Here is a 16,214-nt window from a genome sequence, read left to right on the forward strand (position 1 = left end):
TTTACAATGGTGTGTTAGTTTCTGCTGTATAACAAAGTGAATCAGCTATATGTATACTTATATCGCCATATCCCTTCCCTCTTACATCTCCCTCCCACCCTCCCTACCCCATCCCTCTAGGTGGTCACAAAGCACTGAGCTCATCTCCTTGTGCTATGCAGCTGCTTCCCACTAGCTATCTATTTTACATTTGGTAGTGTATGTATGTCCATGCCACTCTCTCACTTCGTCCCAGCTTACCCTTCCCCTTCCCTGTGTCCTCAAGTCCATTCTCTACATCTGCGTCTTTATTCCTGTCCTGCCCCTAGGTTTTTCAGAACCATTTGTTTTTTGTTTTGTTTTTTTAGATTCCATTATATGTTAGCATACGGTATTTGTTTTTCTCTTTCTGACTTACGTCACTCTGTATGACAGACTCTAGGTCCATCCACCTCACTAAAAATAACTCAATTTCGCTTCTTTTTATGGCTGAGTAATATTCCATTGTATACATGTGCCACATCTTCTTCATCCATTTGTCTGTCGATGGACACTTAGGTTGCTTCCATGTCCTGGCTATTGTAAACAGAGCTGCAATGAACATTGTGGTATATGACTCTTTTAATTATGGTTTTCTCAGGGTATATGCCCAGCAGTGGGATTGCTGGGTCATATGGTAGTCCTATTTTTAGTTTTTTAAGGAACCTCCATACTGTTCTCCATAGTGGCTGTATCAATTTACACTCCCACCAACAGTGCAGGAGGGTTCCCTTTTCTCCACACCCTCTCCAGCGTTTATTGTTTGTAGATTTTTTGATGATGGCCATTCTGACTGGTGTGAGGTTATATACCTCATTGTAGTTTTGATTTGCATTTCTCTAATGATTAGTGATGTTGAGCATCCTTTCATGTGTTTGTTGGTGATCTGTGTATCTTCTTTGGAGAAATGTCTATTTAGGTCTCTGCCCATTTTTGGATTGGATTTTTTTTTGATATTGAGCTGCATGAGCTGCTTGTATATTTTGGAGATTAATCCCTTGTCAGTCGCTTCATTTGCAAATATTTTCTCCCATTCTGAGGGTTGTCTTTTCATCTTGTTTATGGTTTCCTTTGCTGTACAAATGCTTTTAAGTTTCATTGGGTCCCATTTGTTTATTTTTGTCTCCATTTCCATTTCTCTAAGATCAAAAAGGATCTTGCTGTGATTTATGTCATAGAGTGTTCTGCATATGTTTTCCTCTCAGAGTTTTATACTGTCTGGTCCTACATTTAGGTCTCTAATCCATTTGGAGTTTACTTCTGTGTATGGTGTTAGGAAGTGTTCGAATTTCATTCTTTTACATGTAGCTGTCCAGTTTTCCCAGCACCAGTTATTGAAGAGGCTGTTTTTTCTCCACTGTGTACTCCTGCCTCCTTTATCAAAGATAAGGTGACCATATGTGCGTGGGTTTATCTCTGGGCTTTCTATCTTGTTCCATTGATCTATATTTCTGTTTTTGTGCCAGTAACTTTTTTCCTCTTGGGGTTATTTATTTTGTAAGTAAAACTGCTTTCAGTTGATCTCATTTTGTGTGAGTACTGGTTTCTCTATACACATGAGCAGCTCCCATATGACGATCGGTGAGTGTGTCACTATGTAGCCAATTTCTGCATATGGCGATTAGCAAGTAGACTCTAAATTTCCTGCTTCTATTTCCAAAGAAACCTTTCTCTCCATGAATAGAAACTGTCCCTATTGAGAAGCTGTCATTCTACCAATGCTCAACTTGGAAAGAGGCAGAAGGAAGACCACTTATTTGTAGCAGTTGAAGATGTAGTTAGATCAATGGAGGTTATTAATAAAAAATATAAAGAGTTCATATTCCCTAATTTTGTCTCTTTTATTTTCATAATATATATGCTCAGGGGAAAAACCCATCATGAGTCTTTAATACCATATTAATAATTTCCAAGGAAGGTGTTACAAAATTCATTTGATTTTTCAGAAATTTTAAGACAATATCTTTAAATGAAAAGTGATCAGTTGGACTTTAAACTAAATTTTTAATCAATAGCCCACCAAAACATCTTTTCTTGAGTGATACTAAATAATGTGCATACATTTTGTCTGCACAAAGTTATAAATACACAAAATATCAGCTAACAAGTTCTATAGTTATCTATGTATACTGCTCTCAAGTAAATTTAGATATATGTTTCTTATTCTAAATTCCCATGCACCTTTTAGTAGAATGCTTGTCACGCTGGGAAAATACCAACCTACAGTTTTACTTCCCTCTAATGTTTATTATATTTATTTTTTAAATTAATTAATTGATTAATTTGTTTTTGGCTGCATTGGGTCTTTGTTGCTGTGCATGGGCTTTCTCTAGTTGTGGCGAGTGGGGCTGCTCTTTGTTGCGGTGCACGGGCTTCTCATTGTGGTGGCTTCTCTTGTTGTGGAGCACGGGCTCTAGGCACGTGGGCTTCAGTAGTTGTGGCACGTGGGCTCAGTAGCTGTGGCTCGCAGGCTCTAGAGCGCAGGCTCAGCAGTAGTGGCGCACGGGCTTAGCTGCTCTGCGGCATGTGGGATCTTCCCGGACCAGGGCTCGAACCCGTGTCCCCTGCATTGGCAGACAGATTCTTAACCACTGCGCCACCAGGGAAGTCCCGATGTTTATTATAAATAACGTTATTTACATAAATGTCAACTTAAAACTATATTTTGAATAGTGTATCTCAGTTAAAGTAGTGAAATAGTTTTAATATAAAATAGCTTACATCCAGAAATCATTAGAAAAGTAATTTCTTGGTGCCAAATATAACCATGTATTTCTGCCATCGCATTACATGCTTTAAAGGTTTGCTTATGGACATATCATGCGTCTTTGGAAGGTACAAAGCTACAGAGTTAGCTACCTTCAGATTAGGGATCCCCTAATCTAATGGCAAAAACACAGCAAATTGACTAAGATATGGCAAATAAAACAGAAGACATGACTTCTTCCGAGTTTATTGCAAATGTTCAATGAAGTTATCCTTGTTATAGAGAGGCGTATAAAAAGAGTTGTGAAGTCTAAGCATACGTTGTAGAAACAACTGAATAAAAAGATATTGGACTCCTTCATTAGCGCAAGATGGGTACTTCTATCTACTGTAATTCACCTCGAAGTGATTACCTTGGTGAGCACAGGAAAAGTATGCTGTCTGCTTCAGGTAAGTAGATCATCTGGCCCTTGAGCCGTAAGCAGCTGATCTCAGTGCCCGTCAGTTCATCCTCACACTCTGATTTCTCTACATCCAACAACCCTTCCTGGAAAAGGCAAGACACAACCGTCCACTCATGCCTTTGTCTCTACCTAACGACTCAGCCGAGAAGGACACAGAGACTTCATTCCCACCAAACCGTAAGGGAGAACATCGGCCCAGGTAGAACAGGAGAGGCGTTTCACCAGAGTCCGCCAGGTAACAAGCAGACAGCCTTACATCACTGCAGAAAAGCCAACTGACCGTCTCCTTTGAACCCAGAAAGACAGTAGCTGTGCTACTCTCACATCTTTATGGAAAGCTTCAGTGAGTCTTATTTCTGATTTTCCACCATGGCCACAGCACGTAATCCCAGGCTCTAGCAAAGACCAGACCCAGTGTCTCCATGCCCACCTCTACATGCACAGAGCAGCTGGAAGCAGCTGGTTCCAAATACAGGAAGTAGGTGCGGGGAAGACCTTTGTAGGTGGAGGGCGGAAACGATGATGAGCTTCGTCCTCTGGAACACCTGGGCTACAACAGCCCCAAGAACAGAAACTACGAGATCTGGGCACGACCAACTATCAACTGAATGAAAATGTTATCACTTGTATTTCCCCACAAAAATGCCCTGAAGAATAACGGACAATTTAGGGAACAACAAACCAGTGGCTTTGGGTGAAGTTTAAAAAATCTTTATTAGTTCCCCAGATTTCTAAAACAGGAGTCTGTAGCTGTATATTGAGTAAAAGGTGTTGGTTTCATTGTGTGCACCCGGGCAGCCTGGGCAAGGCCTTCTCCAAACTCTCACGTGTTTCTTCTAACCAGAGGAGAGGGTCCCACTGCCCTACAGGCAACCCCCAAATCAGCACCGTTGCCTTTGAAACAGGACTCCCTTCAGGCTCCGGTTTTTCTCTCTATATACCTTCTGCATCTCACAGAATGCTTTTGCAGCTAATTCTCCCTGTGGAACACTTCTAATCTGTAACAGACCTTACTTCCTCACATTTACTGAAGTAATATCTCAGTTACCTTGCTTCTCAACACGAAGACCGTATTGATGTGTGAGAGGATCCCGTGGAAACTGATGTCAATATGAGGACGGACCAGGGAGAAGACAGACAGGAGGTTGCAGGTCCCAGGCTGGAGCTAAAATGCAGATGAAAAGAAAAGGATACTTAGTCGATAATGCTTATGATTTGATAGTAGTTATTAGATCAGACCAGCTCAACAGCACTTCAACATAGAAAATCGTAATTATTATGTAGGAAAGTGACCTCAACTGTGGACTCACATCATCATCTAAGCAGCTTGGCAACTAAATGAACATCCAGTAGTTGCCTGAACATGAAACCTAATGTGGAATCAGGGGACTAATATTCAAATATAAGCTAATCTAAACAAGAGAAGAATTTTTGAAGAAAAAAGAATGGAACTTAGCTTTTAAATTGTAGCATGAGGGGTTAGATGTCCATGGCTTAAAATGGAATTTAAATAGCAAAACCACCCACGACACTCATAGTTTATCAGGAGACGGCTAATTAACAATAAAAGGGAAAGTGAGTGACAGCTTACACTAAGTGATCTCCATCCACCCTCTAGCCTCACAGTATAACAAGGGGAAAGCAGGCCAAGAGGGACGTGACACAGTCAAGGTCATCAATGGAGGAGAGGCAGAGCCAGCATAACAGCCCAGTCCACACATCGTTCTGCTTCCAGATTTACGGGTTCATGCCAGATCCCATGTGAGTTCATCCTGAATTGTGTCCTTAATTACAAGCAAAAAGTATCTCTAGACACATGTCATGTGCAATTCCAAAAGTCAGAAAAGGAGAGAAAAGAAAAGTAGGAAGAGAGGACTTGACAATGGGTCTGAATAAGAAGATAATATAATAACAATAATAATAATACAAGTCAAACATACATTCCTGGCATCACCCAACTGCTGTCTTTTGATGCTTTTTCTACTAAACCCCACGGTAACCTCTATTGCTTTCCTCTTTGGTGTATTTTAAATTCCTTTCTTTTCCCTGCAAATGTCAGTGGTTGATTTTGAAAGTTATTTTCAGACAGTAGATATTCAGTGACTACTTCCTCCATGTTGAATAAATTAAGTGAAAACTGATTATGTTACTGGAAAGTTACTCACTTCCTCATTAAAACAAGTACACTATTCCCACAGAATTCTCCCACTGCCCTTGTGATTAAAACAGAAAAAAATAAGTAGCTGTCCTAGGCAGAGCTGCAGTATGCTCAAACATACTTAGTTTACAGTTACAGAACTTCTGTGACGTACAGTGTGCTCCATGTTACCTGATATATAAGCAAAGGGTTAAAGGTGTGAATGGTCACCTGTAACAATAGTGTCTTTGTGGCCTTTTGTCTCAGGCCCCAAGGGAGTGTGATGTATTTTTACCTGGGGAAGGACTCTGTAGATGGCATTGCCACACTGAGTGACCACGAGATCCCGGTTGAATATGATGTGAAAGGGAAAAGCTTTGCAGAAGGTATATGGGCTGATGCGTGATTCCTGGGTACCATTTTCTTCAAATCTGTCAAGATCTTCATAAAAATCCTCTTCTTTTGACTCTTTTTCTTCAATCAAAAATTGAGTATGATCACATTCTTCATTTCTTTGCTGAATAACCTGGATGCCCAAAGGGGAAATGGTGTTAATTGTCTGCATTTAGTTACAATACCTAAGAAACTGGTGATGCGAACTGCATTTAGCAGGTTAACTTTTAAAATTTAATATATGCAAACACTATACACACCTAATATAGAAAACTATTTCTGGACATTGATTTATGAAATTTGAAGACTGACTAAATTCACAGAAAGATAGCCAATCTGGTACGAGTCCCCTAGTGGTCCATGCAGCCTCTTTGGTAGAATTTGGGGGAAAGCACCCCCTTGTCCTGGTGGGCTCAGCACCCCTCAGCCAGGCACACGTACAGTAGACACCCTACACATCATACAGAGTGGTATGTTTAATATGATCAAAAATGACATGCACACACAGGGAAATGAAATGACAGAAATACATATTTAAAAATATATGCCATGTCATTTTTTTATCCATCAATTGGCAAGTATATAAAATGACAGTATCAAATGAGGTAGGACACAAAAGAAGAGTCACGTCACATGCCATTAATGGGGGTATTCTGACTAATCTTTCTGAAGAATAGACCGACAAAATGCATAAAAATCCCCCCTCCCCAAATTACCTTTTTTGATTTAATTCCAAATCTAGGACTTTATTCTATGGGAGTAATCATGACCATGAGCGAAGCTCCCTAATTTAAAGAATAACTACATTTCTAAATATTATTCACAGGCAAATAAATGATTAAGCTTATTAAAAAAGATTTTTCCTTTCGAGTTTAAGAAACTGCAAGCAACACATCCTCTTATAAGGAGAAAAAAACATATCTCAAATTGCAGCCAGATCAAAATGGGAAATAGTTGAATGAGTATTTCTTCAGTTGCAGCTAAATGAAGGCAAAACATTGCTCTTTTTCCCTTTTTTCCTTAGTTCACTGCAGCAAACTCTGACACTTAAGAACAAACCTCAATTAATATGTCCGCTATTGTATATGTTTTCCCAAATGTAGTTTCATGGTGAAATCAGGATATTACTACTAAAACTGTCATACTAATCTACTACACTGCTGAAAGATTAATATTCTTATTTATGATTGGAAAATTCTGCCCCATGAAGATTGATTTCCCTAAAGTCTCATAAACAAAACAAAACAATCTTAAAATTTTGATGTTCTGCTGTGTTTCCATTTCAGCTAGAAGAACTGAGTTATATGCAACCTAAATTTACTAATGAATTCCTCAATTATACCCTTTTGCTTTGGTTAAATCAGAAAAATGAACAGCTTTTCTGATCATATTTTTACCCTCCCCTTTGTATATCACCTTCATGACATGGTCTAATATTCCTGAAGTAGTTAAAATTGTCTGGTAGCTCTGGACCTATTAAACTTAGGGATTCAACCTAAGAATACCTCAGGAAATTAAAACAGTGCCTTTGAAAAACATTAACTATACCAAATATAATTACCAAATGCAAATATTTCAGACATCTATATTGGAATACTTGAACAAATGAAGGTCACAAGACAACCCACATTGTATAAGTGGGATGTATAAAGTGAACCCCATAATTATACAGAGTGCTACTGCTGTCAACCTCCCATACCAAAGGCTCTAATAACCATGGCAACTGCAGTTTCCAAGGGTGCCCCAGTTTATGTTGCTTTCCTAAAGTTTCTATGCCCTTACTTCTTGCTCAGCTTGGCTACGTAATGAACAAACCAAGAGCAGACCCAGTGTTTACAACCCCCTTGATACAGGCTCATGTACTATAAGTGAAGTATTAGTTCGGTGTCAGGATCCAAAGTTGGAAATGAAAGGCATATACAATTTTAATTGAATTCCAGTGAGATTCCTAATCACGGGTGAATTTCAATCCTTGACCCAAGTTTTTAATTTTTAAATGTCTCTGGATTTGATAATGTTACGTTATCCATACTCCCACTTTCTAGTTGTAGAGAAACTAAGGATGCACCTGGGGATCACGTAAAAAATGACACCAACTCTTGAAAGAAAAAACACCCGTGAAATCGCATGTGACATTACTAGACTAAATATACTGCATACTTTTCTAAATTAATTTAAATGTTACAATTTCTATTTGTGTAATACTGTACTTAAAGTGTGGGCTTCCCACACATGTTAGAATGTAACTATAGATCTAAGAAAGCACTGCCTATTAGATTTTCTATAAAGAAAGAAAACTGAAATAGGGTACCCTCTGCCCACTTTTCTCAAACCTAGGGCCACTGAAAAAATGTCTCTTGGGGCTGAATACGCTGAGCACACAAAACACAGCTCCCTGGGAGTGACTCTCTGGATTAGAAATAAGGAAAAATGATGGCTCCCTTTATTGCACAGCTATTGTAGCAATACCTTGAAATTATCACTCAAAACTGACAGTGTGAATTATCAACAGCAACACATTTTTTAAAGTCTGAGACCAGCTTCTTTTACCAAGTGATCTAATTTAAAAAAAAAAAAAAAGCAAAAGTTTTAGCCCACAAAAATGAAATATTCGAACCACATTTCAAGGACAGACCAAAAAATCCACACACACACACAAAAACCCAGTAAAATAATACTTCATTTCATATTATTTTAGAATGTGTCCATGTTACAGGGTTTTTATTGTATTCTGAAGGCCACAGCTCAGCCAGACACGGGTCCTCCTGCTTCCCAGCTAGTGTGAGCTCACAGGAAGTGCAAATTAAATTTCCCGTTGCCTTGAGCAATATATATAATTAGAAAGAAAAATCTGTTCCCACAAGGAAAAACCACCCTGTATATGCATTCCAAGCCAAATACAGAAGACTGCCAGCGTTGCCACTGTTACGGCTGGTCTCTACCTCTGCCGAGCGCCACTAGCGGCGCCGAGCAGGGCCACATTCAGAGCACCTTTCTAACACCCCGCACGTCATCTGTGCCCAGAAGAGCCCCAGTTACTGACCATTACCTTCATGTCTATTTCAGTGTCGTGAATCTGCTGAGCTACCGTCTTAATGATCCCGATGACGATGTCCTGCAGGCCTTCCCTCTCTGAGTAGTAGTGCAGGATGAGCCCTTTGCCCTTCTCTGCGTCGGTGCACCTAAAGGAAGGCGCCCGCATACCCGGGTAGATGGTAGCGAGGTGGTCATGCAGGGCGTCGAGGTTCTGCAAGGAAGAGGACAGAGCGGCGTGTAAGCGCTGCTCCCAGGGGGCAGCTGCCCTCGGGACAGGAGGCTGAGGAAGCAGACTCAGGTCTGAGCTCAGGGGCCCACGGGCCATGCGAACACGCACAGGGCACATCCTTCCCTGCTGCATCCAGACGTCGGTAAGGCAAGAGCCACAGAGAACTTGAAACTAAGGTGACGAAATTAAGAACATCTGTGTGAATGGATAAAGAAGATGTGATACGCACATATATATATATATATATATATATATATATATATATATATATATAATGGAATACTACTCAGACATAAAAAAGCACGAAATAATGCCATTTGCATATGCCAACATGGATGGACCTAGAGATGCTCATACAAAGTGAAGTACATCAAAGACAAATACCATATGACATCACTTATATGTGGAATTTAAAATATGACACAAAAGAACATATCTACGAGGGCCTCCCTGGTGGCGCAGTGGTTGAGAGTCCGCCTGCCGATGCAGGGGATACGGGTTCGTGCCCCGGTCTGGGAGGATCCCATATGCCGCGGAGCGGCTGGGCCCGTGAGCCATGGCCGCTGGGCCTGCGCATCCGGAGCCTGTGCTCCGCAACGGGAGAGGCCACAACAGTGAGAGGCCCGCATACCGCAAAAAGAAAAAAAAAAAAAAAAAAAAAAAAAAAAAAAAAAAAAAGAACATATCTACGAAAGAGAAACAGGCTTACAGACATAAAGAACAGACTTGTGGTTGCCAAGGCAGGGCGGGGGGGAATGCACTGGGAGTTTGGGGTCAGCAGATGCAAACTACTGTGTATAGACAGATAAACAACAAGGTCCTACTGTATAGCACAGGGAACTGTATTCAATATCCCGTGATAAACCATAGTGGAAAAGAATATGAGGACTTCCCTGGTGGCGCAGTGGTTAAGAATCCGCCTGCTACTGCAGGGGACCCGGGTTAGATCCTTGGTCCGGGAAGATCCCACATGCTGCAGAGCAACTAGGCCCGTGTGCCACAACTACTGAAGCCCGCATGCCTAGAGCCCGTGCTCTACAACAAGAGAAGCCACCACAATGAGAAGCCCGCGCACCGCAACGAAGAGCAGCCCCCGCTCGCCACAACTAGAGGAAGCCCGCGTGCAGCAATGAAGACCCAACGCAGCCAAAAGTAAATAAAATTTAAAAAAAAAAATACATAAATAATAAACCTTTGCATTAAAAAAAAGAATATGAAAAAGAATGTGTATATATATGGATAACTGAATCACTTTGGTGTACAGCAGAAATTAACACGGCATTGTAAACTATATTTCCATAATTTTAAAAAAAGAAAAATATCTGTGACTGTTAACAGTGGAAACATTTTAAGGAAGGTAAACAAAGAAGGGGGTGTAAGACGGATGCCTGAAGCAGAAAAAAGAAACACAGTTATGAGTTAAGACAAAGGTATGCATATTTACAAGAGTTTGGGGCAGTTGTATATTTATGTTATGATAACCAGCATGGAATGCCCAAAGTGATCACATATTACACTTTGTTTCCACTACAATCCTAGAACTTGACTATTAATTCAAAAACTACATCAGAGTTATAAGCATATGAAAATATAAGCATACTCTTTGTGAAATAATATTTTAGTAATTAAAATCATTTTGGAAATTATATCAGTATAATTTCTTCATGTTCATTTATAGTCTCCAAGCAAGGTAAAGCCTCATAGCTAACCTGTGAAATTGAACCTTTTGGAACTGAAGCCTTGGAAAACTAATAAATTTGCAAATAAATATTTTCTGTTCTGATAGCCTTGTGATTAATTTAGAATGTACCAAATTCCCCACTTTCTTGTATTACTCTCTAATATTAAAAATAAAAAATATATATATTTATTTAAAGATCAGAAGAAATGGTGCGAGCTATACTACTGACTGGGTGCAACATGGCTTTCCAACACTTAATTCATAATGCGTGTTGTGTGTGTGTGTTGCACAAATATAGTAGCTCACACCCATAGCATAGCATGGTACAGGAATTAAGAGCAAGGTGGCTTTAGAAGGAATAAAGACGGAGACGTAGAGAATGGACTTGAAGACACGGCGGGTATGGGGAAGCTTGGACCAAGTAAGAGAGTAGCACTGACATATGTACACTACCAAATGTAAAATAGCTAGCTAGTAGGAAGCAGCCGCACAGCACAGGGAGATCAGCTCGGTGCTTTGTGACCACCTAGAGGGGTGGGATAGGGAGGGTGGGAGGGAGACGCAAGAGGGAGGGGATATGGGGATATATGTATACGTATAGCTGATTCACTTTGTTATACAGCAGAAACTAACACACCATTGTAAAGCAGTTACACTCCAATAAAGATGTTTTAAAAAAAAACAATATAAAATTAATCACTTATTATTAAAAAAAAAAAATCAAGCCAACTTTGGGAATTCACTGGTGGTCCAGTGGTTAGAACTCCATGCTTTCACTGCCGAGGGCCCACGTTAGATCCCTGGTTGGGGAACTAAGATCCCGCAAGCTGAATGGTGTGTCCAAAAAAAAAGAAAAATGAAAAAAAAAATCAACTATTTAAAAAATAACTAAATAATAATAATAAAAATAATCAAGCAGACTTGGATTTAAATCATGACACTGTCATTTCATGATAATGTAGCCAACCTACCCAAACTTTCTAAGGCTTGATTTCTTCTGATAAAATGGAAATAACTAAAATGATGTATATAAAGCATGAGCCCACCCCAGATGTAGTAGGCAAAATAATGGTGTCCCGAAGGTTCCAGACCTAGTCCCTTTGAACATGTTACCTCACGTGGCAAGAGAGATTTTGCAAATGGCATTAAGGTTTTGGACCTTGCTTGGGAAGATTATGGTTGGGCCCCAGCCTAATCCCATGAGTGACTGAGTCCTTAGGTGCCAAGAACCTTTCCTGGTTGCAGGGAGGGATGTGGGAACTGAGGAGGAACCAGGGTCTGAGGAACAGGACACTGCACGCAGGGCCTGGGGAGAGCCTGGGGCCTTATGAGCCCCCCGATGGCCGGTAAGGAAACTGGTCCACAGCCCTACGTCTGGCCCCGGGGGCTGAATTCTGCCTACACCCGAACAGGCGAGGAAACCTTCCCCATCCTCCATCCCCGTCCACAGCCCTGCTGGCCCCCTGACCATGGTCCAGGGAGACCCCTATGGCCTCCCAACCTACGCAAGTGCAGGATAATAATGTGTGTTGTTTTAAGCGCTTATGGTTGTGGGCATTTGTCATGGTAGCAGTAAAACAGCTAATTCACCAAATAGGAACCTGTCAATAACTGGTGATTTTGCTAAAGAGAATGGGAAAAGCAGAACGGTCTCAGGATGCCCTGGGCCTCAAGGAGCACATCTGAAAAGGAGGTGTGGAAAGGGGCCAAAACGGAAGGACGGTTCTCGTTCCAGATGCCTCAGAGAGGCCAGTTTACGGAAACAAGGATCCAGTAAGACGTCAGTTAGGACACGGCGCGAGTGTGGCAGGAGGCAGCTCCGTGAGGGCACGTGCGGCCCTGCGTCGCCCAACGCTCATCTGTGCGCTGTCTGTGCAGCGTATAAAGCACGTGCACTGCGCGTCACGCAGGTTGTGCGCTGCAGCCGGGGGCAGGGGACAGGGCCGGCCCAGATCTGCACCACACGGACCCGAACTGTAAGCAGTTCATGGTTTAGATCACAAACCAATGTGCAGAGTGGCTTTGGGTGCCTACAAGGGTTAGGGTTAGACTAAAGGATGGGGGTCCAAAGACACAGAGTGCAGGTAAGAGCTGAGGTCACGAAGGCTGACATTCTGATTGGGATACATGGCTCCAGTCCCCTCAACTGGTGAAGCTGGCTTCTTTTTGAAATGCCTTCAGGCCTAGGGCTAAAATTTGGTTTTCTGCCCCACCAGTTCCACCTGTTATAATCAAGTCAGGCCAGTTCTCAACTCAAATACCAAGTGGTCCTGATTGCTCCACAGGCTGCCGTTACCAGGTAAAAGGAACCCAACACAGCAGATGCTAAGGACGGACAGTTTACAGAAACCTCGAGCAGCTGAAGGCCTGAGACGACTTCACGTGCTAAGTCACACAGAGGGTTTTCCTATGATGAGGTCTTCCCACGGGAACCCTGTCCTGGGAAGGGAGACATGAAGACTGCCCCTCATAACCCTGCCAGACCCCTTACACGTCTGCTGATGCTGCAAAAACGCTGTCATAGAAAAGCTGGTGAGAAAAAAGATCATCAAGAGAGTTTTGTATGTGTTCCCTGCAAAGTCAAAATTCAGCCTGTTGCTGCTAAATTAAATTTCTGTTCTTGTTCCTAAAATAATTTCCTAATGTAGTCAGGCCCGGGTACTGTGTTGCGGCTCATTTTCATGAAAAAATTTAAAAATGAGTCAAACAGTAACTTGAAATATGTAGATTTTTTTTTTTCAATTTCTCTTCTATAAAATGTTCACATACAGTACATCTTAAGTCAATATGCCTAGATTACTTTCACACTCATCTGTTTTCATCTTGTGTCATATTATATGAGCACATTTCTATACACAGGTAAGCAGATGGCAGGAAGCGGTACCGATGGTACCATTCACCTTCTCTGCATCTTTGATGCTAAAGAAAGCGAGAGATGAGCCAGGAGTCACACAGGGACAGGCACTGCTCCCTATATGTGGGGACATTTTAATTTAAATAATTTAATTAAATAACGCCATCTTAATTTAATATTTGCCTTAAAGGTATTGTTAATACTAAAGTATTAATAATAAAATGTTGCTTAAATTTATCAATCCAAAGCAAGTGGGAAATCAAGACACATGAGGTCATGTCAATCTTTTAATACGTCTCTGTGGTAACCAACTCTCCAGGGACTGACTGTTTTGTCGAGTTTGCTATTAATTAGACAACTAAAGTGCTTTCCTGGAGCATAAAAGATTTAACACCACTTAATGTAATATTGATTTTCTTTAGGTAGTATCTAACCATAAAAAGTACTCCTGGGATTTCTTTAGTTACAGCTTCCCTTACTGGGTCTTACTCTCTCAAAACTGAAGTGATTACCATTGCCTGCCTATTATGAGAAATGGAATTCATGGTTATATATTAAATTATTTTCAACTGAGTACATCTGTACTGCTAAAAATGTACTTTCTTCACAGACTATAATTGTTTGCAGGAACCTCAAAGGCCACAACAAAGATACTCAAAATAGCCAAGAGAAAAACCTTGTCTGTCTACATTTTATAACACCATCTATACAAAGCTGATTATTCGTCCACATGGTTGTAGCAATATATTTTGGAAAACAAGAGTTTCAATTAAAACTGGTTTTGTTTTATTTCTAAATATACCCATGGAGGTGGCTATACAAAGAAAAGAGCTGAATGGCTAGTTACAAAGAAGTACACAAATAAGAGAAAGAAAAAAAGTCAACGCATGTATTTCAGCACAAGTAGATTCCCAGGAAACAGTAAAGCAAACCTCAAATACGCTTTCATGTCATTCTCCTTAGCTTTATGACACTAGGAAACAGGAAAGGAACAGAGAGCAGGTTCATTCATCTATTTTGCCTCAAGATGCCAAAAGGTTGGTCTGAGGTTTTCATTTCATTTCTCTGAATGTCCTGGTATCATTTTACTGCTTTTTCCTGCAAGCAAGATGAATGTACTGCTTCTCAGGAATTCTGCTACTTGTAAGTCCTCCAGCCTTTATCATTTACAGAAGAAAAAACTAGTGCTGGTGTCCTGGGATTTAGTACACCCCACAGATTTAGGACCAAAAGAGAATGTATTAATCCTTTGAGAAATATTACTTTGAAGTTCCATATTTTTAAACATCTTGGAATGCTTCAAAATAAATGCAAAATTTCTCTTTGTAATATGCATGGCACAAATAAGCTTATACATACTTACAGAGGCAAAGTTTCTGGGAGTTAACTACCTCATTCCCCTGTTTCCAGGGCATCTAATTAAAAATTCCTAAATGATGCACATAAATGGGTGTCTTAAGACCCTGCCTTGAAAGTGTTGAGAGAGAGAGAGAGAGATTTTTCAGCGTTCAAGAATCCTTATTCTAGGGAGGTCCCTGGCGGCCTGGTGGTTAGGATTCCGGGCTTTCACTGCCGTGGCCTGGGTTCAATCCGTGGTCGGGGAGCTGAGACCCCGCAAACACAGAGCCAGAATAGCACGGCCAAAAAAATCAATTAACTAATTAAAAGAAAAAAAGAATCCTTATTCTAGGGGATGGGGAGAAGGGAGTTGAGTGTGTTACTTGAGAGTATTATTGCAGTCTAGAGCTGGAAAGAATCTTAAAAATCAGTCACTGCAAACCTCCCTTTTTTTAAGGAAAGAGGATGAGGGACAGCATTTCCTTTCTTTTTATCCCTCACACTTCTGAAAAGCAAGACCAACATCAATATTTACTTTGTGAGAGTCATGCAATTTGAAAAGCATTTTAAGTTTTCTAAGAAAGATGTTATGTTAGAATTTGAATGTGAAAAACTGAAACAAGCAAGACGCTGATAAAGTGGAAAAGTCACCCCTGCATAATGGGAAGCACCAAGTCCGGGCATCAGTAGCATGAGCTCACAGCAAGTAAGGGTCAATGTTTAATGATAGTTTTGTGCCTTTTCTACTTAAAGCTGCTCCTTGAGAAATAGTCTTCCAACCGAAAAGCTACAGGGACTCTTTTTTAAAAGAAATGTAAGGCCTTATTTAAAAAGAAATTGTACCAGAGTCACTAAAAATATTTAAATGGTGATATTTTTAAAACTACTTATAGTTATCATTACCATCCTCTCAAGAGAAAATTTAATTAAAAAAAAAAAAGGCAAAGAGTCATAGAAGTACCTGTGTAAGCTATTTCACTTATTATAATACTGCCTTTAAATTCATGTTTAAAAAAATCTCGTTCATATACAACTTCTGACAATCAATATTTTGTAAAATTGTGAAAATATATATGAGTTATTCAAAGAAAAAGTTCTTACAATTCTAAAATATTATCTTCCTTCAAGAGTTCTAGCATGTCAACTTTAAAATTGCAGATACCAACTAAGGGATGCCACTCCTCACCTGGTTCTACAAGAATTTAGTCATGGAGCCCCTGCAGTTGCTGACCTTCAATACACCCAGGGAAGAATTCAGGGTGAAGATCAGGGATGAAAAACATGTTAGAACAGGCCCTCAGGTAGTTAGGAAATTCTGATGAGCCTGGATTCTTGCATCTTCCGCCACTCAGAAAAGC

At 40.5% G+C, this 16,214-nt stretch overlaps 1 protein-coding gene across 1 annotated transcript in view; it reads right to left on the reverse strand.

The window, feature by feature from the left end:
• The window catches only part of GUCY1B1 (guanylate cyclase 1 soluble subunit beta 1), a 47,758-nt gene that overhangs the window by 10,219 nt on the left and 21,325 nt on the right, over nt 1-16,214 (reverse strand). The window contains exons 5-8 of the mRNA XM_082638047.1: nt 8,768-8,965; nt 5,621-5,851; nt 4,237-4,353; nt 3,138-3,271 (exon numbers count right to left, since the gene is read on the reverse strand). Coding sequence (XP_082494173.1) covers nt 3,138-3,271; nt 4,237-4,353; nt 5,621-5,851; nt 8,768-8,965 — 680 coding nt within the window. The remainder of the gene's footprint in view (nt 1-3,137; nt 3,272-4,236; nt 4,354-5,620; nt 5,852-8,767; nt 8,966-16,214) is intronic.

Source organism: Mesoplodon mirus (assembly GCF_964341445.2).
Source record: "Mesoplodon mirus genome assembly, chromosome: 2".
In the NCBI taxonomy this organism is placed as follows: Eukaryota; Metazoa; Chordata; class Mammalia; order Artiodactyla; family Ziphiidae; genus Mesoplodon; species Mesoplodon mirus.